The sequence below is a fragment of the Bos taurus genome, chromosome 5 (genome assembly GCF_002263795.3).
Source record: "Bos taurus isolate L1 Dominette 01449 registration number 42190680 breed Hereford chromosome 5, ARS-UCD2.0, whole genome shotgun sequence".
Classification (NCBI taxonomy): Eukaryota; Metazoa; Chordata; class Mammalia; order Artiodactyla; family Bovidae; genus Bos; species Bos taurus.
In genome coordinates, this window is record NC_037332.1 from 106,509,420 (window position 1) to 106,533,855 (window position 24,436).

The window sequence follows — 24,436 nt, forward strand, 5'->3', positions numbered from 1 at the left end:
TTCTCTGGCAGACATTTGTACTTATCACTCCATCCACCACACCAGGCTGAAGTTAGCTGTGGGTGATAGAATATTCAAACACATACCTTAAAGAACCATCAGTTTTTTTGTTCTCTCATATAAACTAAGTCTGGAGGTGAACAGCCCACAGATGGTGTAGCAGCTCCAAAATCATCTGAGATCCGGGCTCTTTGAACTGATTGCTCTGCTCTTTTCAACTCATGGTTTCCAGCTCATGGCTCAAAATGGCTGCTTGAGCTCCAGCCATTCCATCAGCATTCCAACTTACTAGAAGAAGGAAGAGGGGAAAAGAGACATGCCTTGCCTTACTTTTAGGATATTTCTGATTACTAGAGATAAAGAGTGGCATTTATTAATGATAAAGGGGTTGACCCATCAGGATGATATCACAACACCAAATCTATATACACGCCAAGATATATGAAGCAAAAATGAACAGAGCTAACCAACAAGGACATATTGTATACAAGAGAACTATGCTCAATATCTTATAATAAACTCTAATGGAAAATAACCTGAAAAAGAAAAAAAAAAATATATATATATATATACTATCTCAATATCTTGCAATAACCTATAATGGAAAATAATCTGAAAAAGAATATATATGTATAGGAAAAGAATATATATGTATAGAAAAAGAATATATATGTATATATAACCTAGACAGCGTATTAAAAAACAGAGACATTATTTTGCCAACAAAGTTCCATCTAGTCAAGGCTATGGTTTTTCCAGTGGTCATGTATGGATGTGAGAGTTGGACTATAAAGAAAGCTGAGCACCAAAGAATTGATGCTTTTGAACTATGGTGTTGGAGAAGACTCTTGAGAGTCCCTTGGACTGCAGGGAGATCCAACCAGTCCATCCTAAAGGAGATCAGCCCTGGGTGTTCATTGGAAGGACTGATGCTGAAGCTGAACACCTGATTCGAAGAGCTGACTCATTTGAAAAGATCCTGATGCTGGGAAAGATTGAGAGCAGGAGGAGAAGGGGACGACAGAGGATGAGATGGTTGGATGGCATCACCGACTCAATGGACATGAGTTTGAGCAAACTCTGGGAGTTGGTGATGGACAGGGAGGCCTGGCATGCTGCAGTTCATGGGGTCACAAAGAGTCAGACACAACTGACCAACTGAACTGAACTGATACATATATATGTATATATATTCTTTTTCAGATTAGTATATATATTATTATATAATATCATTAAATATTATGTATTGTTATATATATATAGTTGAATCACTTGGCTATACACCTGAAACTAACACAATATTGTAAATCAATTATATTTTAATAAAAAATGTTTCAAAGAAAACAATAAACAGAGTTGAAGACAGATATATAAGTTCATGGTCCTAGTGAGAGTCTGATATACCTTTTTTAAGAGTCAGTAGAGCAAGCAGCAGAGAAGGCAATGGCAGCCCACTCCAGTACTCTTGCCTGGAAAATCCCATGGACGGAGGAGCCTGGTAGGCTGCAATCCATGGGGTCGCACAGAGTCGGACACAACTGAGCGACTTCACTTTCACTTTTCACTTTCATGCATTGGAGAAGGAAATGGCAACCCACTCCAGTGTTCTTGCCTAGAGAATCCCAGGGACGGGGAAGCCTGGTGGGCTGCCGTCTATGGGGTCGCACAGAGTCGGACACGACTGAAGCGACTTAGCAGCAGCAGCAGCAGCAGAGCAAGCAGCGGAGAAGGCAATGGCACCCCACTCCAGTACTCTTGCCTGGAAAATCCCATGGACGGAGGAGCCTGGTAGGCCACAGTCCATGGGGTCGCACAGAGTCAGACACGACTGAAGCGACTTAGCAGCAGCAGTAGCGGCAGAGCGAGCAGACATAAAATCAGTAAGACTGAAGCTGTAAAAAGCACAACTAGAAAGTTTGACCTAATTGATGGCTATAGAACAATGGCAGCTCATGGTGACAGGGTTTACCTTCTCAAACACACGGGAAACGTTCACCCAAAAATGTTACTTTAAGAAGGTGCATATACTGCTTATGCTTCCGTGCCCTCTGCCATCAGTTAATCCTGGCAGTACCCAGCAGGGCGGGGGGCTGGAAAGTGTCATCCACTCCAGGTGGCCAGGTACCCAACTGAAATGGGGGCTTCTGGTCCTAAGGCTGAGGGGGAAGTGTTAGGAAAGCCAGCAGCCTCGGTCCTTCTAGCTCCCTTCCCCTGGCAGCTCTGGTCCCAACAGCAGTGCATGGTGGATAAGGGCTTGGGCTGAGTCAGAAGCTCCTCGTTCTGTTCCGGTTTTACCACTTATTTGCTCTGTAACTCGGACGAGTTATTTAACCTGTTGGAGTCTCAGTTTGTTTATCGAGCAAAATGAGAGTAACTCTATTTCATACCATCTCATCCATCTGGCATCTTCGACTCAATAGACATGAATTTAAGCAAATTCCAGGAGGTGTTCCGGACAGGGAAGCCTGGTGTGCTGCAGTCCATGGAGTTGCAAAGAGTCAGGCACGACTGAGTGACTGAACAACAACAACTACTACTTCTTAGGGCTGTTGGGTAGCTGGAACGAGATCATGTGTGTAAAGCACTTAGTCCTGGGCTTGGCACGTGATAAATGCTCAGTGTCAGCTGCACAGAGAGGTTAAGTAACTTGCCCCATGTCACACAGCCAGGAAATGACAAGGCTAGATTTCGCATCCAGGCATCTGGCTCCAAGCTGGTTCTGATACTTCTCTGGGGACCTCTGCCACCCCCAGCAGAGGGCCCCATAGATGGTAGGGCCCCATGGAAGAAGCACACAACAGGGAGGATAGGAAACCATTAGCCATGTGACTTGAGAGAGGTTATGTTAAAATGTGTGACTTAACTCAGATGTGTGTTAATTTCCTCATTTCTTCTGCAGAAGTTTGGATTAAGTGAGCCCAGAGGTTTGTACTGACCCTGACATTCCACAGACCCTTGCGGTTCTGTCTTCTCTACCCCTAGTGGCTGAAACTTTGCCATTAGCAATGTGTGATTTTAGTTAAATCCTGTCACCTGCCTGAACTCTTAAATACAGTTTCCTTCGGAGTATCCTGATACCTCGGTTTGTGGGTCAAGAGAAGGCTCTGGTGCATGGATCCAGTGGGCCCTGGCTGGGAGGGGAGGACCAGACACAGGGAGAGGAGAATACAGACAGGAGAGGCCGAGCCCACTGGCCCAGAGGGTCCCTTTTTAGGGACCCGCCTGGTGACCTGCATGATGACTGTGTAATAGCTCCTGGGTCAGTCGCCTAGCCAACTCCAGCCACTTTTTTATAGCGCTTCCTTTTTTCTCCTTCTGTATTTTTTCTGCCACCCTACCTCTCAGACTAAATTGGAAGAAAATGGGTTTTGTCTTTTTTTAATGAGAAGACAAAGTCTTAAATTACCTTATTTGAGGTCTGCAAATAGAAATCCCAAATAAGACATCCACCTCTTCTTTTCTCTCTTCCTCTTGCCTTGTCTCAGGAGCCCCTGAGCTCAAAATAAATCACAGAGCAGTGGCTCTGGAGGAAATAATCTGGGTCGGACCAGTACCAGTCACCGAGAGTGGGCAAGGCGGTGGGGGAAGAGCCCGATTGGACAGTGGTGGGAACTGTGGAGAAGGACACAGGGGTGGGCAGAACGATGGCCTTGCTGCTCTGGGTCTGGAATAAAAGAGGTCCCCCTAAAGGGGCAGTTCCTTCATGAGCAGCTATGTTGAGTGTTAGCGTGTGTGTGTACAGGTTCCCAGGAGACGAGGAGCCCGAGTAGAGACCACAGAGGCTGCTATTGGATCTTAGATGCAAATGAGACCCCCGGGCACAGTGACCCTTCACTTTCTCATCTCACTGACGCCAGTGCCCAAGGAGCCCACCAGTGGGCATCCACCAGGGCTAGGGGAGGGACCATGGCTCTGGGGCAAAGACTAGGAGTTCTACGGCTGACATCCTGATTTTAATCCCTGCCCCAGGTAATCAAAATAGCCAACCGAGATTTACCCCATGCTGGGGACTATGGTCAGCCCCTCACAGAGACCATCCCGTCGAGTCTGCAAGACATCCCGCTATGCAGGCATCGTCATCATTTCCTCCTGTCCAGATGAGGACGTGGAGGACAAGAGGTTCCCTAACTACCCAGATTCTCACGTGGCTGTGACAGATCAGGGTTGGAACCCAGGAGCTGGGCTCCAGAGCTCTTGTCTTCCTCCTGCCAAGCCACTCAGCCCGCTGACCCATTTCCTTCTTTGGAAAGTCGATGTGCTGGGGGCAGGCAAGGTGGGCTGGGGATCATTGAGGCCCTTTCCGAGCACGGTGCTCTGGTTTGAGGTTCACGCCTCACCTACATGTGCAAAAGTCCTATTCAAACGATGCAGGATTCCACTGCAAAGCAGGTGCACTGAGTGTGTGTGTGTGTGTGTGTTGTGTGCATTCACGCACTTGTGTCTGGCAACCCTGCTGAGACAGGGCAGAGAGTAAGAGCACAACAGGACTGGAGACTTCCCTGGTGGTCCAGTGGCTTAGACTCTGCACTCCCATTGTGGGGGGCCCAGGTTCGATCCCTGGGCAGGGAACTAGATCCTACATACCGCAACCAAGAGCTCACATGCCACAGCTAAAGATCCCACGTGTCACAACTAAAGATCCCACACATCACCACTAAGACCCAGCACAGCCATGGAATTCTCCAGGCTAGAATACTCGAGTGGGTAGCTGTTCCCTTCTCCGGGAGATCTTTCCGACTCAGGGATCAAACCCAGGTCTGCACTGCAGGCGGATTCTTTACCATCTGAGCCACCAGAAAAGCCTATTTAAAAAGAATACAGCAGGAAGGTGCAAAGTTGGTGGGAAGACTTGCAGGTTAGACCTACGTCAGAGGGGGCAAACCAAGATCCACAGGCCTAGAAAATTCTGTCTGGGTCACCTCCATTGTATGTCCAGTGGCCTCTGGGTTTTTCTGTTCTTTGCTCAGGGTTGCATACCTGCAACCTCAGAGCCCCCGGTCAGACAGGCTTGGGAGCCCCTTGAAAGGAGCCTCACTGGGCAGCCTGGCTCTGGGCTGGTGAGGCTGACTCTCTGGACGCCCTGGCCACGCATGTGTCTTCTTTGCAGGCCCAGCAGCCATGGCCCACTACAAAGTGGAGCAGGATGACTGGCTGACCGTCTACCTGAAGTATTTGCTCTTCATCTTTAACTTCTTCTTCTGGGTAAGTGCCCCCAGCATGCTCCCTGCTACCCCAGCACTGAGTGAGTCAAGTCATCTTTGCTGTTTTGTGTTATCACTCTGGCGTGGATTTTTTTCTTTTCCAAAGACCACTCAGGGGCAAACTCTGCCTGCTTGAGAGCAAATGTGTGCATTTATTACTGAGAGGGAATGAAAGTCTCAGTCCACAGGTTGGCATGGGCAGCGTCACGGCCTCTGAGAGAAGGATGCTCGGCCTCGCTTGTATCCCAGCCTCCTCAGCCCACGGGGTCCACTCTGCCTTCCCAGCCATAGCTCGAGGCCCTGGGGCCTGGCGGGAAGTGTGACGGCTTCTAATAACTGCTTCTTTGTGTTTGAAGCCCATTTGCCTCTTATGACTCACATTCTCCAGGCCTGAGGCAGAGAGATGCAAGTCCTGGGGTGGGGTGGGGAACAGCAGGGCGGGGGGCAGGATGCCTCTGTGCTTGGGGAATGGTCTCCATAGTGACCCCACCCCAGGAAACTGCCCAGACTAGGTCCTCTAGGAGCAGAGGAGTCTGTCCACTTGAGACAACTCTCCGGGTAACCGGGAGCAGAATACCATCAGGTGCCCAAAGTAGCCAGATACTGGAGTGTGTATATCACTTTGTGAGATGGTCTCACTGGGCCTGGAGGGCTAGGGTGTGGGCAGCGTGGGCAGCTCTGCTGTGAGCAGCTCATCTGTGCTGTCTGAGGCTGTTGTTGTTCATCAGTAAGTCGTGTTCAACTCTTTCTGCGACCCCATGGACTGCAGCATGCCAGGCTTCCCTGTCCTTTATCGTCTCCCGAAATTTGCTCAAACTCTTGTCCATTGAGTCGGTGATACCGGCCAGCCATCTCATCCTCTGTCGCCCCCTTCTCCTCCCGCCTTCAGTCTTTCCCAGCATCAGGGTCTTTTCAATGAGTCTGCTCTTTGCATCAGGTGGGCAAAGTATTGAAGCTTCAGCTTCAGCATCAGTCCTTCCAGTGAATCCCCAGCTAAACAAAAGTTAGCTCTGCAGTGACAAACCTGCATTTTTGCCTGAATAATGTGCTTGTTCCCTGTCCCTCCTGCCTGGAAAAATCTTTCATGTTATACGTCTCTAAGAGCTCCTTTTCAACTGCTCGATGGGACGCCGCCTAGATTCAAATCAACCTCAGATTTTGTTCAAATCAACCTCAGATTTTGAATGTGCCTCAGTTTATCTTTTATTGGTGTGTTTCACAGATGCCCTGAAACGGTGTCTGTATGTAAAGTGCTTGATTCCGTCTCTGCACACAGAAGGCACTCAATAAATGCAGTATTTTGGATACATGAGATGTAGAAGGCCCCAAATGCCACCAGATCAACCTGCTGATGAGGCTGGGCTAGATTTCCTTGTTACCATGGCAAAAGATACAGTCTTGGAAGCATCTCGGAAAGGCAGAGGCAGAGATAGGCTGTGTCTGCCTTTTCGGTCTTTCACTAAGATAAATGAAATTGCTTAATATGGGGAAGGGTCCTGGTGCAGCAGTTAAGATTTGATGCACACACTGAGGCAAGGTTTCAAAGAGTCTTGGAGGGGAGACATGTGATGCTATCTATTCAGAAGTTGAACAATCTGATACATGTTTAAACGCAAAGTTCCTGAAACAAACCATAAACTCATTTTATTTGCACCTTTTATCTTCCTGGGCAAGTGTTTCCTGGAATAGTGAAGTTGTATAGAGGAAGACAGTAGAACAATAAAGTCACGTGGATGTGATCAGTATGCTCTGTGGGTGTAGACACTTCCGATTCCCAGAGATAAATCCAGTGGGGTGTTTAGGATACTCGCTGAGTGAGGGTTTTTTTTTTAAAGAAGAAGTATGCTTTTCCTGATCATGAAAGTCTGATGTGTCTACTTTAATAATCTTAAAATACTGAAAAATATAAATAAGGAAAAATTGTCCCAGTATCTTACTGTCTTGGGCTGCTGAGGAGCCTTGACAAAGGAGCATAAATTGGGTGGCTTCAGACAACAGAAATTTGTTGTCTCATAGCTCTGGAGGCCAAAAGTCCAAAGTCAGCTCCCCACACAGACCTCCTGCTCTGAGTTAAAAATACCCCTGCCCAGGGGGTCTGGCTGAATACGGCCCAGCCTCCAGGGACTCAGTCAGCCAAGTCTCCTCCCCATGCAGGGGATGGTCAGTTTCAAAGGTTCAAGCTTTGAGGTTCTGGCATCTGTCCCCCGGACTCCCTACTATCTCAATAGACATGGGACAGACCCCTGGTCTTCCTTCTCCCACGGCAGAGCCCAGCCCCATGCATTCGGCGGCACACAGAGTCCCTGGGAATTTTCAAGAATTCTCCAGGGAGAGATCTTGTCCTCGAGGACCCCTTCCACACACCCCAGAGTCCAGTGGCTGGTCCTCCCCTCGGAGCAGCCCCTCTTATAAGACGCATATCAGAGCCAGTGTCTGCACTGTGGGTGCTCTCCACCCCCCAGAGATCCCCACCTCTTCCCCCTTCCCCATGGAATCTGTGTAGAGCACCAGGGAGGGTCCCCAGATACCCCCCATTTGCTGTCCACCGCCCCTCCCCGCCAGAGAAGGCAAGACACCCCACTCTAGTACTCTTGCCTGGAAAATCCCATGGATGGAGGAGCCTGGTGGGCTGCAGTCCATGGGGTCGCACAGAGTCGGACATGACTGAAGCAACTTAGCAGCGGCAGCAGCAGCAGCCCCTCCCCCCACCCCAAGCACAGCCGCGGAAGGTGCCCTAGACGGCAGAGGCAGATTGATTGGGGTGAACACTCCAAACACTTCCTTGTCAGAACAGTGATCCTGCCCCGTGCATCTCCTTGGTACACCGTCCAGATCCGGCTGGGAGAGAGTAAGAAAGCCCAGGTTCTCCTAGTGGGAAGATTTGTGGGGACTCCCCTGGATAAAGACCTTCCGTGGATCATCCCTTGCCATGCTCGGATCAGCCCTGGTGGCCGTACCTCCGTTATCCTCGTCACCAACAGGGAACAGGCTCAGTCAGTTCAGATTCCTCCTTACTGTATTGTTGTGATAAGCAAGCTGGAGCTGACATCCAGGTATTCTGGTCAACGATAATTGAAAATCCAGTCCATGGCATTTATTAAGCAGATGCTAAGTGCCAAGCCCTGCTGTGGGCCCTTGGAGTATGTCTGTGGATAAAGCTGCCTGCGTCCGTGGAGCTCACAGCTGAGGGCTCCCTGGGCTGTGCTTCCACCTGCATCATCCTAGATAACCTCCCAGTGCCCCGGGGCTGTGAACAGCTCTGTGAGAGCCCCGGGTTACCAAGGGGGAAGCCATCTGCCCAAAGCCCCAGAGCTGGAGGCACCTCTCTCCGATCCCTGAGTTGTGTGCTTGACCATCGGCTCTGATGTCATCCATTGCCTCCAGCTCCGAGTCCTGCGTGTTCCCAGTGTCCTGGGGGTATGTGCTAAGTCGCTTCAGTCGTGTCCAACTCTTTGCAATCCTATGAACTGTAGCAGGCTCCTCTGTCCATGGGATTCTCCAGACAAGAATATTGGAGTGGGTTGCTGTGCCCTCTTCCAGGGGATCTTCCCGACACAGGGATCCAACCTACATCTCTTATGTCTCCTGCATCAGCAAGCAGGTTCTTTACCACTAGTGCCATCTGGGAAGCCCATGAATTAGTGACACAGTAGAGCATGCCAGGAAGACTCAGGCTCAAGTTCCAGCTCAAATTCAGAGCCTATTGTTTACTGTCATGGTGCTGTGGACTGAATTGTGACCCATTGGGATTCATGTGTTGAAGCCTGAATCGTCAGTGAGGCTCTATTTGAAGACAGGACGTTTAGGAGGCCTGGCGTGCTGCGATTCACGGGGTCTCAAAGAGTCGGATACAACTTAGCGACTGATCTGATCTGATCTGAAGGTTAAGTAAGGTCATGAGACCTGCCTCTTGAGAAATCTGTATACAGGTCAGGAAGCAACAGTTAGAACTGGACATGGAACAACAGATTGGTTCCAAATTGGGAAAGGAGTACGTCAAGACTGTATATTGTCACCCAGCTTATTTAACTTATATGCAGAGTACATCATAAGAAACACTGGGCTGGATGAAGCACAAGCTGGAATCAAGATTGCCAGGAGAAATATTAGTAATCTCAGATATGCAGATGACACCATCCTTAGGGCAGACAGTGAAGAAGAACTAAAGAGCCTCTTGATGAAAGTGAAAGAGGAGAGTGAAAAAGTTGGCTTAAAGCTCAACATTCAGAAAACTAAGATCATGGCATCTGGTCCCATCACTTCATGGCAAATAGATGGGGAAACAGTGACAGACTTTATTTTGGGGGGCTCCAAAATCACTGCAGATGGTGATTGCAGCCATGAAATTAAAAAACATTTACTCCTTGGAAGAAAAGTTATGACCAATCTAGACAGCATATTAAAAAGCAGAGACATTACTTTGCCAACAAAGGTCTGTCTAGTCAAGGCTATGGTTTTTCCAGTAGTCATGTATGGATGTGAGAGTTGGACTATAAAGAAAGCTGAGCGCCGAAGAATTGATGCTTTTGAACTGTGGTGTTGGAGAAGATTCTTGAGAGTCCATTGGACTGCAAAGAGAGCCAACCAGTCCATCCTAAAGGAAATCAGTCCTGAATATTCATTGGAAGGACTGATGTTGAACTGAAACTCCAATCCTTTGGCCTCCTGATGTGAAGAACTGACTCAATGGAAAAGACCCTGATGCTGGGAAAGATTGAAGGCAGGAGGAGAAGGGGACGATTGAGGAAGAGATGGTTGGATGGCATCACCAACTCAATGGACATAAATGTGAGTAAGCTTTGGGAGTTGGTGATGGACAGGGAGGCCTGGCGTGTTGCAGTCCATGGGGTTGCAAAAAGTCAGACACGACTGAGCGACTGCACTGAACTGAACTGAAGGTCATAAGAGGCTTCCCAGGTGGCGCTAGTGGTGAAGAATCCACCTGCCAATGCAGGAGACTTGAGTTCAATCCCTGGGTCGGGAAGATCCCCTGGAGAAGGAGTATTCTTGCCTGGAGAATCCCACGGACAGTGGAGCCTGCCGGGCTACAGTCCACAGAGTCACAAGGAGTCAGACACGACTGAAGCGACTTAGCATGCATGCACTCACAGGAGATCATAAAGGTGGGGTCCTAATTCATAGGGTTGGTGGCCTTAAGTGGAGGACGAGAGCACTCTCCAGAGGACACGTGAGGACACAGTGGGAAGACAGCTGTCCGTAGGCAAAGAAGATCCTTACCAAAACTGAATCAGCCGGCACCTTATTTTCAGGACTTCCCACCTCCAAAACTGTGAGAAATGGAAATAAATTTCTGTTTAAGTTGCCCAGCTATGGTGTTTTATCATGGCAACCTTGAGCAGACTAAGACATTAGGCAAATCACTTCATCCCACCGAGCCTCGCTGTTTTCATACGTCGTGTGGGACTACCAGTACCTGTAAGAATTAAAGATTAGTATCGAGGAAAACATTTCCCTCTTATTTCTGGCACTTACTGCATGCTTAGCTGCTCTGCGTTGCTACAGGGATTAGACTAAGGGGTCTGCCTAACCTCCAAAAGCTTTCTGTGTCCATATCTCTGACTTGATGGCTTTGGGGATCACGACCCATGTAAGCAGTTCATGAACGCACAAGAAACGCCTCCATGAAGCTAAACTTACCTTTCAGTGTGCTGTGCACTCGTATTTTCTCCTCCGTCTCATGGTGGGTGTTCTGTTCTGCGTTTTAGTGCAGGGTGCTGTTGCTCTTGCTGTTAGTCGCTAAGTCCTGTCCAGCTTTGTGTGACCCCGTGGACCTCAACCCACCAGGCTCCTCTGTCCATGGGATTCTCCGGGCAAGAATACTGGAGTGGGTTGCCATTTCCTCCTCCAGGGGATCTTCCTGACCCAGGGATCGAACCCATGTCTCCCATGCTTCCTGCATTAGCAGGTGAATTCTTTACCACTGAGCCACCTGGGAAGCCCTTTAGTGCAGGTTACATCCATCCTACCAAGTTTATCTCACAGCCCTGAATGGTTACATCCCAAAGTTTGAAACACCCAGAGCAATGGGATGGGGGTTGGTGGGGGGGGAGATTCAGGTGCCAGTTATGCAGTGCAAGGTCTTGATGAGATTTTAAACCAAGCCTCCACCAGCTGCCAGTGCAGCACAGTTTGAGGGTTATAAATCATCTCACTCTCCAAAAGATCCTACAAGCACTCTGTAATTATCCTCACTCCCGTTCTGTAGATGATGAAATGTCAGCTGAGATGATTCCCAGAGGTCAGTTCTGGGCTTTCTGACTCTGAGTCCGCTGCTCTTCCATCTCCATAGACCACGGACATGTAACCACAGCCTTAGACCCACCTCGCTGATGCCCTTGTGAACTCCCAAATGTCCCCAGGGGTCAGGGTTGAACCCGGATTAAGATGTGTTTTGATGGCATGGGCAGTTTAGACACACAGAGTGCGAAGAATATAAGCAAAACTGAAGTAGCATGGCAGTACACACTCACATTCTACATCTAAGCTCCGCCCCACCTCCAGACCCCTACCCCCGCCTCATCCCACGCCTGCCCCCCATCCTTCACCATCACCTGCCCCTGACTCCCCCACCCCACCATGCAGTTCCATTAACGCAGAGTTGATCGTGCCCATCTCACCAGCAGGATACAGCTCTGGGTCAGGAACCAAAATGCCAATGCTTTTATGATTCTAAAATGAGCGTGACTCAGGCTTGCTAGGAAATGCTTTACTCGCCCTCCTGTGTCCTACACGGGTCCCTACAGTTCCCATCCCTCTTGCAGTGTTGCTCTCTAACTTATTGTTTTAATTAGCTGCTTGGCTGTGTTAATAATCAAGGCTTTCCCAGCCTCTCAGGAGCTGCGCTGGCTGGGAGAACCGGGGAGCAGCGGCTCCCTTCCCTGGAGAGGCGTCTCTGCTCCGGAAGCTCTGTGCTGTCTGGGGTGCTGGCTGCCAGGTGGGCATCTCCCTTAGGGGCCCGTGGGGCTCGGCCTCCGGGAGATTCCTTGGATCCCGTGGGAGGACACGGGCCAAGGCGGGAGGCAGCTGTGATGGAGGACTTGCCGAGCCAGGGGGAGAGAGGCGTCTTGAGAGCACCCCTCCAGGGTCCTCAGGGAAGGAAGAGACTCTGCTCACCTCCCCGCTGAGAGGAGAAGCCTTCACTGCTCACCATCACCCCCACAGAATGAGGCCTGTGCCCACCTCCTGAAGCAGGCCATCTGAGGAAGAACATGAGGGGCCCCATGGCTGGTGTTTCTGCCATGTCCCATCTTAAGATGCCGAAGTCACAGGACCCCATGGTGCCTGGGCATCTTCCTCTCTGAGCTGCAGCATCTGCTGGGGGACAGGCCCTGCTTGGGGCGGGGTTGCTCATCTGGTCTGCCCAGGGCCACGGTGGGGAGGCTGGTCCAGGAGGAAGCCTGGGGTGGCTGCTCTGAGCTGTCCCTGATGCATCCCAGAAACCAGACAGTTTGCTTGGAGGAATCCACGCCTGAGTCTGGGCTGGGGGCCTTGGGTGCTGGGTGCTGGGGGCGATTTTTCAGTGGGGATCCCAGCTGGTCAGCCCTGGAAGCACACACACTGCCTCTGGAGTGAGCAGGGACCAGGAGGCCATACAGGGTGGGCTGTTGTTGTTCAGGTGCTAAGTCATGTCCTACTGTTTGCGACCCCATGGACTGCAGCATGCCAGGTTCCTCTGGTCTGCACTATCTCCTGGAGCTTGATCAAACTCATGTCCATTGAGTCAGTGATGCCATCCAACCATCTCATCCTCTGTCATCCCCTTCTCCTCTCACCCTCAAGCTTTTCCAGCATCAGGGTCTTTTCCAATGAGTCCCCTCTTCGCATCAGGTGGCCAAAGTATTGGAGCTTCAGCATCAGTCCTTCCAATGAGTATTCAGGGTTGATTTCCTTAAGGATGGACTGGTTTGATGTCCTTGATCTCCATGCTGTCCAAGGGACTCTCAAGAGCCTTCTCCAGGGTGGGGTGGGGGGACGAAAAGCTGTGGCAGCACTTGGGGTGGCAGATGGTGAGCTATGAGGTCAGAGGGGGACAGGCCCCTGCTGTCCCTGCAGGAGAGTGAAGAGTCCAGAGTGACCCTGGGGGGCTGGTTGCTTTGGGCAGTGGCGGTCCCGTTGATGAGGCTGCCAGGGGTGGGGAGCTGGAGGACAGAAGTGGTTCTGACTGGGTGAACTCACATCCAGCTCCCAGTCCTTCCAGTCCAGGTGGTGCTTGGCCCCTGGAGGCCTGCAGCAAACATTTAAGGGAGAGGACAACACTGTCACCTGGGCGATCCCACTCCTGTCCAGGGTCCCTCCACTGGGACCCCCACCATCCTGGGCCTGCTCCACCGGCCGGTCCTCCACCAACCCCAGCACAGAAAGCCTTTCAGCGGCCACACAAGACAAGGAAAACATGCAGTAACTTTTCCATTCTGCCTGCTTTCCTTTTCTGCCTGCAGCCTGAGGTCTCTCCGAACCAGCGTGTGCAGGCCACTCAGGCTAATCCTCCCCGTGATGACAAGCGACTTTTTGGCCATGTTTCTCTTCTATAAATGGGCCGTTCCTAAAATTACACGGCCTGGGTGCCCTGCCGCCCCTCCCAGCCTGTGTGTGTCCTCGTGGGTAAGAAGGCCAGCTTCACCCTCTGCAGGGTTTTTCTGGCTGATTGGCTGCAGGCTCTGGTTTTGAAAGATGTACCTAATATTCCACAGGAAACCAACCCAGTTTCTGCAAAGAGCCAAATGCTGTTGGATCAACTCTATGCAAATAGCCGTCTGCCCAGCTCAGCGGGGTCATTTGGCTCCAGCCCGAATCATCCTCCCCCGGGGCCTCTTCCACTGCTCTTTCTGCTGACCTGACATCTCAGAACTGCTTGGCGAAAGCTATGAGTGCTCTGGGTTTTTTTGTGTGTCTTTTGGGCTTTGGGCCACAAGGCATATGGGATTTTACCTCCCCGACCAGGGATCAAACCCACTCCCCCTGCATTAGAAGGCAAAGTCTTAACCACTAGACTAACCAGGGAAGTCCCTAAAGATGATTTTCTAAAGAGCCAACTGGATCCCAAGGAGGACATCCCCCTGGAGGACTTGAAACCCACTCCGTGTCCCCAGAAGACGCATGGGATACCCCAGGGGAGGGTTGGAGGCCCCACTGACTCGGACTCGCCTCCTGATTTCTGGATGTCAGAACCAGTCTGGGTTTGTTGCTTTCCAGACCCAAATCAGGGCACTGTGTCCACCCAGACCCTCCTGTGTGGGCAGGGGCCTGCTGCCACCGTGCCTAAGCTGCGGCCCCACCTGCCTTGTGAGACCCCAGCCCATCTGTGACCGCAGGATGCGCTCTTCCTTTAGGGGTCAGTGTGCTCCTCTCCTGGGAGCACATAGTCTTTTCCTTTCTTGCATAATCTGATTTTCATCCCTTTGGACTGAAAATCCTGCTCCTCGTTACCCCACCTTATACCCCAAAGCTCCCATCACTGCAAGCACCCTGACGCAGACAGGGAAGGAGGTGGGCAGTCCAGAGCCCGGCCAGGCGCCTCCAGATGGTGGCCCAAAGGGAAGGTGTTCTTGGGGTCCTGCTCGGGGAAGGGGGACAGAACACTGACCCCTGTTAACTAGGAAACTATGTAATGGTTCTCAACTGGAAGCTACTGGAACTTGGTAAAGGAACCATGGCAGTCCCACCCCCAATCACCTGGGTGATGCTCCGGGGTCCCCAGGCAGTGCAGCCCGACTGAGGAGCACTGTCTTAGAGGATGAGAGATGGCGGGGGCCCCCAGAGGCATCTACGCTGGGGTCGTTGTCTATGCAAGATGGGACCACGAGCCCTGAAGCAGGGCACGTTAGTTCATGTGGATGGCACTTCTCTGGGCACTGTGTGCAGAGCTGTTTACCAGATTCTCAGTGGGTTAGGTGTCCCCAGGGCAGTCCATGCCCGTCCCTTTGGGTGGTTCTAGATCCAGTGTAAGCCTGTGGGGTCGACAAGCCTCGTGGATGATGTGCAGGTTTCTCTAAAGACCCTACACGTGCTAAAAGTTAGAGCCACTCAGTGTGATCATGTTGGCTGTTTCGTGCTGCTCAGAATCTCTTCTTGGTAGTAGCATGTGCCTTTGATTAATAAGAAATGAGAAATGAATTTTCATGTAATACACTGCGTTTGGTAGACAGAAGCCCTTCAAAACCTAAGACCCCTGGGAGAAAGTCATTAAAGGGGCCCTTGGTGATTAGAGGTTGGGAACCCCTGGCCTAATACACCTCCATTGTTTGAGAGATGGAGACATGAGGCCCAGAGAAGTTCAGGGACCACCTTTAGGTCACACAGCTAGTTATGCACAGCTGAGGCCCTCAACCCCAACCTTCTCAGGTGGACTGTAGGGGCAGAAAGAATATGTGCTGAATATTTTGCTGGAAACCCTCACTTGACACAATCCCACGGACCCAGTTGTAGGAAATCCCTTACTGGTCACGGAGATTGCATGGCCAGAGATAGCCCATGCCCTCAGAGGACTGGAAAGTCCGTCATAGGCCAGGATTTCATCAAATCTAAGATACCATCACTTGGAAGATACACCCTTGTTTTCAGTACAAGGCAGGAGTGCTGCCAAGTGTGGTTGTCAGATGCCATCAACCGTAAGATGTATCTTGATCTTTGTTGTTGGTGTTCAGTCACTCAGTCGTGTCCGACTCTTTGGGAGCCCAAGGACTGCAGCACACCAGGCTTCCCTGTCCTTTGCTATCTCCTGCAGTTTGCTCAAATTCATGTCCACTGAGTCCGTGATGCCACCTAACCATCTCCTCCTCTGTCGTCCCCTTCTCCTTCCTCCTTCAGTCTTTCCCAGCATCAGGGTCTTTTCCAATGAGTCGGCTCTTTGAATCAGGTGGCCAAAGTACTGGAGCTTCAGCATCAGTCATTCCAATGAATATTCAGGGTCGATTTCCTTTAGGATTGAATAGCATTATCTCCTTGCAGTCCAACGGACTGCAAAAAATCTTGATCTTAGAGATGTTACAGTGTGAGGAAAAAAATGTGTCATGGAATCAGAGCAGGTGGATTCCACTCAGAGGTGGTTCTCTTAACCTGCTGGAGGTGCTAAGGGGGATGAAATGGTCCTTAGAAGGAAACACGTGTATCTGAAAAGCAGGAGTGAGTCGAGAGCCTCCCAGCCCAGAGTGCGCAGTCCCAGGATGGCATACTCGGATTGGCCCTCGGCAGACCTGGATCTTCGTCTCAGTCTTGAAACTTGAGGGCTGTGCTCGTGAGCACATTCTAGTCCCTCCAGCCTCCATTTCTTCATGTGCAAAAGAGGGGAAATGTGCGCTCCCACCTACCTGCCCTGAGCCTCCTGGACTCTTGTAAAGCTCGGAAGAGAGGACATGGGAAGTTGAGTCCTAAAGGTGTCTGGGGCAGACTCATGGTTAAGGAGCCCCCACTCGCCCGCAGAGGTCCCCGTCCGGCCCCTGGAGGACACACACACAGGCACACACACTGCCCGGCATCACAGGAAGGGTCGCTGAGCCTCACTGTAGGAGGAACAGGGCAGGTGTGTCCCCAGGGCCCCTTCCTGGGATCAGGGCTAGAAAGGATCAGTCAGCAAACAGGACTCCTCCCCTCCTGCTCAATGTCCTGCTGTCCCAGAGCGACTCCAGCCTGTGGGGCATGTGTCCCTTCTGCCGAGGGGGCAGCACGGTTGAGCCACAGGCCAGGGCCCAGAGCTGGAGCCAGCCCTGCCCCGTGTCTCCCATTAGAGGTGGCCCTCAGGCAGCTCCCCTTCTTCTGGGGGCTTGTCCTCCATTGGCAGAGCGCAGGGAAGAAGCCCAGTCGTGTGGCCCCCCAGGGCGATGAGAAGGGGGCTTGTGAAAGCGCCCCTCTGGGGACACGAGCGGCAGAATGGCAGGAGGGGTCCCCACGACTGAAGTGTCCCTGACTCGTGACAGAGATGCTCGGGCATCATGGTGGGAAACGGGACTGGGGGGCCAGACCTGGATTCTTGCCCTGTCCCTGCTTCTCCCCTCGACCATGGACAAGCCTCTGTTTCCCCATCTGCAAAATAGGCAGCCAGACCCTTCCCTCGGGCTCCTCCAAGGACCAAGCGAGTGGATGGGCGAGAAGGGTCCCATGCGGAGTGGGTGCTCAGACCCCGTGTCCCGCAGGTGGGGGGCGCCGCGGTTATGGCCGTGGGCGTCTGGACCCTGGTGGAGAAGAGCGGCTACCTCGGCGTCCTGGCCTCCAGCACCTTCGCCGCCTCTGCCTACATCCTCATCTTCGCGGGCGCCCTCGTCATGGTGACCGGCTTCCTGGGCTTTGGCGCCGTCATCCGCGAGGACAGGGGCTGCCTCTCTGCGGTGAGTGCCTGCCCACCAGCAGGGAGGAGGGGGCCACCTGCCCGGGGCCTCCGACCACCTGTTTCCCCCCTGACCCCCCGACCAGGCTCCGTGCTGAGAGCCCCACTCGGGGACACCGGCTCCGGCTCTGAGGCCTGCAGAGGGCAGGCTGGGGAGGGGTGGGCGGCCACGGGCCGGCTGTTTGCCACCGTCTCCAGGTTCTTATTAGGACCTAAGCCAGGAGGACACCTCGCTGGTGGTGGCAAAGCTGCTCCCTCACCTCCTTCCTGTCTCCTCCTCTTCTTCCTCTGTCCAGGTTTTATCATGGCGATTTTCAAACATAGGCTAAAATGAAAGAACGTTTTCATGAAGCTCGTGTCATCACCCAGACTCACCTCCACCATCTCAGAGCCAATCCTCTCTGCCTGCCCCCTGCCCCGCCCCCACCCAAGACCCCAGACAGCATGGCATCTGTCAGTGCCTCAGGGTATACCTCAAAAATCAGGATTCTCTTTTTAGAAAGGGTAACGACAAGACCATTATCACACCTAGAAACCATTAAGAGCCGATCCTTAATATCATGAAATAACCAGGCAATTTCAGATTTCCCCCGTTGAGCCATAAGCTATTCTTTTTTTTTTTTTTTTCAGTTTATTTGAATCAGGATGGAAGTGAGGTCTGTGTGTTAAAGTCAGCCGAGTTGTCCCTCGGGTCTCTCTCGGTCTCTCCGCTCCCCATCAATCTCTGACTCTTCCTCGCAATGTACCTGCTGGAGGAAGCCATTTCATTGATGGCTCTGCTCCCTCCCCATCTGGACTTTCCCATGCCATCCTGATGATGCTTTGGGAGTTGGATGTAGAAGCTTGGTCAGACTCAGGTGGGATCGTTCAGGCAGGTGTTTGTTTCATGGGTGGGGTAGGCACAGGCTCCTTGACAAACACCCCCTGAGAAGCTGGGAAGAGTGCCCCCCACCACCACCGCTGACCCTGAGCACCAGGGAAGGAAGTCAGGGCTATACCCGAGGAGGCAGAAGCCGGAGTCCCACTCTGGACTCCCAGGCCTGACCCTCCCTCCTTCCCTCCCTCCTGGGCACCTGTCAACAGATCAGGCTCCCTGGGGCCCGGCTGGCATCTCCCCCTTCATGTCCCCAACCACAAGCCCTGTGTGGACAGTAATTAAGAAGTGTTAGTCGCTCAGTCACACCCAACTCTTTGCAACCCCATGGACTATAGCCCGCCAGGATCTTCTGTCCATGGGGTTCTCCAGGCAAGAATACTGGAGTGGGTTGCCATGCCCTCCTCCAGGGGATCTTTTCCACCCAGAGATCGAACCCAGGTCTTCTGCACTGCTGGCGGATTCTTTACCATCTGAGCCACCAGGGCAGGGGAGGGAAGCTGCAAAACATTCAGACATAGACAGGAAGGGTCAAGGCAGATCCAGTCTGAGTCTCAGTGAGGAACCAGGTTGAGCTACAGGAATCAGGTGACAAGAAGAAGCCTTGAGGTCAGTCCCCACCCCCCGCCCGTCTTTACGTGCCCACTGCTGACCCAGCAGCCTGGGACCCGCACATCCGACCGGGGAGAGGAAGCTCCATCTGGAGGGGCTGAGCCCTGGGCCTCTCTCACCAGCCGTAACCTAGTTTTAGCTCTGGATGCAGCAGTCTGCGGTCCAGGCTCAGCGGGACCGCTCTCCCCTGCCTGGAAGAAGTTCTTAGTTCTGCTCTGAGGATCGCCCAGAGCAAGGTGCAGGCCATGCGGATGTGGCTCCCGGGGAAAGGGGGAGGGGCTGAAGGCCCACAGGGACCAGCCTCCAGAGCTTGGCTTTGACCTGACCTGTCCTTCCAGCCATAGGACAGGGGTGCCCTGAGCCAGCCCGTCTCCAACAATGTCCCCCACGCCAGAGTCCCAGTGAGCCTGCTGATGCCCCTGATCAGACCACTGTAAGCTGGATAAGAGAGAATACAGGGCCTGATTGAGTGACCAGGGATGCAGTGTGATGGGGGCAGGGAGGTCCAGCTGTGATGGGACAGAGGCTTACAGGGGCTGGGGCCACTGGGCTCTTCCCCTTGGCGTCCTTGGGGACCAGAGGAGAGCCAAGGGGTTCATAACCGACCCGCCCAGCACCGACCGCAGCCTCCCCTTCCTACACCGTCCATCTGTGAGACCTGTCCCACCATCCGGCCTCCCCAGTCACAGCCAGACCATCACGTGGTCTGAGACCTGCCCTGGGGAGGTAGGTGGAGGGGAGCAACCATGCAGGGAAGATGCGAAGACCCAGGAAGGCCAGAAGCTTGGGCCTGTGGCCCCGGAGCACACCTTTCACCCTTCTGAGCTTTGGAAGGTCAGAAAACAGACCTCTCATCTCCCTGGGCCTGGTGGCAGGACAGGGGCCACAGGGGCTGCTGGACAGGCTGCTATGAGATGCTATCGTCCTTTTCAGCCCCACCTTGACCCTCCTGCCTGCGTTCACTTCCATCTACACAGAACCAATGGTCTCTGTGCCCCAGCATCACTAACTAGACACTTCAGAGAGGCATCCCCTCGAAAGTGAGGTCAGGAGAAAGTGCTTGTGTGTGTGCGCGTGCACACACACACACACACACACACACACACACCTATCTAGGAGTGTGGAGCCCAGGGCTTATAGACAGCAAACCTCAAAACCTGGTGTCTTCTTCCTTTGCTTTTCCCTGTCCGACCCTTGAAAGAATCAGAAACAGACCCAGTCTGGGGACTGAACACAGGTGAGGGGGCAGACCCTGAGTCATCCACCTGTTGGCCCACAGCCCCTGAATTACTGAGCATCGGAATGTTTTAACCTAGAAGACGGCTATCAGACTTTTTCTCTGGTTAACCCAAGTAGACATTTTAAAACCCAGGCTCCCATTTGGAGGCAAGCGGGGATGCTTAAGGCAGTTTAAAAGCGTTCTGTGGTTTCTGGAGTTTCCTTCCTGGTTTCATTTCTTCTCTCCCCCTCCGTGTCTGACTTCCTTTTGAAACCTTGAGTCAGCTAAAGGAGAAGTGCAGTGAGTGGAATGCTATCTAAAGTGGCCCCTGAAGAGGAGAGGGGGAGATGAAAGACCAGGCATCCTAAGAGTCTATGTCCAGCTTAGCTCAGGCCGAGGAAGGGGCCCGACATCAAAAGCTTCCCTCGAGCTGCCGGGCGAGGGCCAGCCGGCTCCCACGGGCACGGCATGTGTCCCGGCCTGAGCCCTTCCTCCAGCACATCTGCAGCCCCTCAGAGTCACTTTCCCCAGAAGGAAATGTTCATCAGGGACAGGAATAGTACGTCTTCGCTGGTGCCGAAATCATGATCAGCGAGAAGTCGGAAATCTGCAAAAGGGGAAAGGGAGCAAGATTTAAATTATTCATGCCAGCTCTTCTTTTTTAGCGCAGCCTGCGTGCATGAGCCGGGTCATTCAGGCCAGCCCAGTCCAAGACGATGACCAAGACAGATGCTACCCTGATCGAAAGCAAGGGATGTTTTTAGAGTTTTGAATGCGGGCTCTGAACGCTCACATCTTCAGTCAGATGAAGATGAGAATGGGTGGTTCAGGCTCAGCTGGGTCTTCATTAGGGCTTCTTTTATATTTAGGGGAGGGAGTTGAAGGAAGAAGTTCTAGAACCAGTTTTGAAAATGAGGGGACCCCAAGTTGCAGCACTTCCATTGGGCTTCATTAACCCGGGCAGTCAGGGCTGGAGTAGAAACTGTATCTCGTGCAGCCTGCTCGGGGACCCCTTGGAAGTCACCTGGCCCCTCCTGGCCACCTTGATGTCCCCATCCCCATACGGGGGGCTGGGGGGAAGCATGAAGAGAACAAGACAGTATTTTAGGTCTTAGGAAACGAGTCACCACATTATATAAAGATCATCAAGTGTGGCTATAATTATCATTTGCATCACCAGCACCAGCTCCTTTGAGAAGGAGCCTAAATAAATGGAGTTATTCTTAGGGCCGTGACTCCCAGGGTCCCCACATCTTGGCTGGGCCACTCTCTCAATAGAAGCAGGGGACAGGGTGGCAGAAAGGGTGCCTGGATCTTCATGTCCATGGTTTTGACCATGTCCTCCCCAAGCTGGTTTCTTTCTTTTTTTTTGGAGGAGTGGGGCGGCCACCCCATGTGGTATGTGAGATCTTAGTTCCCTGACCGGGGATCAAACCTGTGCCCCTTGCATTGGAAGCACGGAGTCTTAACCACTGGGCTGCCAGGGAAGTCCCTCCCCAGGCTGTTTTCTCACCCATTCCTTACTTTGTCAGGGCCCCACCAGTCACCCAGACAGGTGGTCACAGCCTCATCCGTTGGTGGCATTCTGATCTTGGTGTCACCACCTGCGTGTGTCAAAGGAATGGGTCCTACAGCCGAGGCCTGGGGAACCCTGACTCTGCCCCATCAGAGAGGGCCTCTGCTTATCTGCTTGATTTGGGGCAGTGGGGGTGGGGAGTGGGCAAGAGGACCCTCGCCAGGCTCTTGGGGAATCAGGTATGAGTAGCCCCAGGAGCCGTCCAGAAGGTGCCCCATGCAGTCACCCAGGGGCCCAGTCTCCCAGCTGGGGCCTGGGCTGAACTCGGCTCTGCACCCCACCAGGACAGCACACGGTCGGTCGCCTGCGAGACTTAGCCCCTTCCTCTCAGATCCTCCCGTCAGCCTCCTCCTCCCTGGCCTTGCTTAAGTTAGGGGCTGCACAGGAAGGGGCTCCCTGGCGGCCAAGGGGTGAACTACCCCACCCTCACCGCAGCCCCAGAAAAACAGACTTGCCCGAGGTCACACGGCCATCACCCTGGCTTGGTCCAGGCCCTTCCCCTGTCCCGGCCGCCTCTGTCCCCACTTCCTGGAGGGCTCCCACACAGGGAGTGGGTACTCAGCTTGTTGTGACTCGGGGTCCATGGTTGGCATTCTGGGTGCAAAGGGAAACACAGAGGTGAGGACTAGGGGCCGGTCACCTGGCTACCCACCACCTGGCCCACTCGGAAGTGGGGGTCAGGCTGCAGAGCGCTGGGGTGCAGGGGTCAGCTGTGAGTGCACCAGAGAAGGCCTTCGGCTGAGCTGGAGATGAGTCTAACATAGCTGGGGCTTCCCAGGTGGCACTAGAGGTAAAGAACCCACCTGCCAATGCATGAGATGCAAGAGACGGGGATTCAGTCCCTGGGTCGCAAGTCAGGGGGGCTCATGGCAACAGTTGCTATGGGCCTCTGTCAGTTCTGGAGATGACCTTGGTGTGGTACTCTGCACCTGTGGCCTTGGTCTAGGGCTCCACACAAACCTTATTTCACAAGCAAGTGCCCAGCAAGGATGGCCTGGCGAGGGCTGGCCGTGGAGCAGAGCTGATGTGGAGAGGAAAAACTCCCCTCCCAGCCTGGCCCTCTCTCTGCTCCCAGCCTCTCAGGCCAGCTCAGGTATCAGCATCAGACAGGAACCAGAGCACACCCCGGCGTCCTGCAGAGCAGCCCCCGGCCCGGTGGAGTCACTGTGGCTGGGCTGGGGCCAGGAGGGTAGAGGTCACCTTCATCCTTCCAACAGTGACATTTTGTTACTGGAATGGCTCCAGGCTCCAAAATCCACATCCTCACTTTTCTGCACGAACAAGTAGGCAGCTGCGCCCCGAGCCCTGCCTGCCTCCAGCCGGCAGTTAATTGCCAGCAAATAACATGGCCTGAGGTCACTGCTGCTCAAACAGCTGGCTCTGTCTTTTCCGGTCCAGCCTCTTTGGCTGTTGAAGCTCCCTGACCCTCCCATGGCCGTGATCAGATCACACAGCCAAGCTGGGGGCTGCGGGCCGGCTCTTCTTCCCGAGACTCAAGCTCAGCCGCACCTGACTCTGCTCTCTCCCCACCGGAGAGAGTCAAGACTGTCTCTGGGTTAAGCCGGCCAGTATCTCTGCCTCACCCCCACCTGCCTGGACACCGAGCCAGCTGTGGCTTGGTTTCCTTCCCTGACTGTGCTGATTGTGGAGGAGACAGAGGAGAAAACCTTTGTCCAAACCCCCTTCTTTGTGGCAGAAGCAGTCCCAGGGAGAAATTCCCAAAGTCCAGTGGTATAAAGTTCTTAAAACTGACCTCAAGGACAGCACCAGCTGGGCTAAGTTGACTGGTCTCGTGGGCATCAGTGAATCCATCTCAGAAACTGTATCTGGGGCTCGGCTTGCCCCAGATACAGGCAGGGTAAGTCCATCTGAAGACCCACTTGCTAATTAATCACCTTAATGTCACAAGGAGGAATATTTTTGCATGGTTCCTGTGGAGTCTCTCATTAAAGAAGGTATCAGATTGGTTCAGAAAGGGTTGTGCTGTTTCAGCTTCATTTGGGATCCGTAACTTTAGAAACTATCCACCTTTTCTTCTAGTGCAAACTACTCCATTAGAGAATTAAAGAAAAAAAAAATGTCGGTAGATGGTACAGGGTGGAGGTGAACGTTTGGGTCCTGTTCTGTCTTAGCAGGCTGGTCCGTTCTGTGACTAGGCTCCGGTCTGGCGTGTTTGGAAGGGGCCTGACCTAATGGAGGGCTCTGGGGCAGAGGTTCCTAGAGCTGTCCTTGGAAATCTCATTACTGGTTTCTATCAGACCAAGATTTGGGGGGTCAGTTCTGGAAGGACGGGGGGCAGGGCTGAGTACAGGATTGGGAGGCAGTCACAAAACTCAGCAAGGGGCAGGGGTCTGGGAGGAGTGGGTGTGGGTGCGTGCCTTTCACCCTGCAGAGCAGGAGGACAGGACGAGATGCAGGTCAGAGCCGGACGGCGAACATCGCCGTGGGTTGGATAGGCCTGAGTCCCGGGAGTCAGACGGGGTCAGGAGGAAGGGTGTGGCTACGAGGTCACGGTCAGGACCTTCTGGCTCGGTGAGGGCTTTGTGGAGGCCTTGCCCAAGCCCACACTAGATGGCGCTCAGCTGCACACACAGATGTGGTCAGGGCAGCAAAC

General features: G+C 52.9%; 1 protein-coding gene across 3 annotated transcripts in view; it reads left to right on the forward strand.

Moving 5' to 3' along the window:
* Positions 1 to 24,436, forward strand: part of TSPAN11 (tetraspanin 11) — a 62,149-nt gene that overhangs the window by 24,317 nt on the left and 13,396 nt on the right. For all 3 annotated transcript variants that reach the window (XR_806919.4, XM_005207202.5, NM_001080325.1), the window contains 2 exons: positions 5,108 to 5,202; positions 17,351 to 17,542. Coding sequence is in view for 2 of the 3 variants with exons in the window: in XM_005207202.5 (XP_005207259.1) it covers positions 5,119 to 5,202; positions 17,351 to 17,542 (276 nt within the window). In the remaining variant the exon portion in view is untranslated. The remainder of the gene's footprint in view (positions 1 to 5,107; positions 5,203 to 17,350; positions 17,543 to 24,436) is intronic.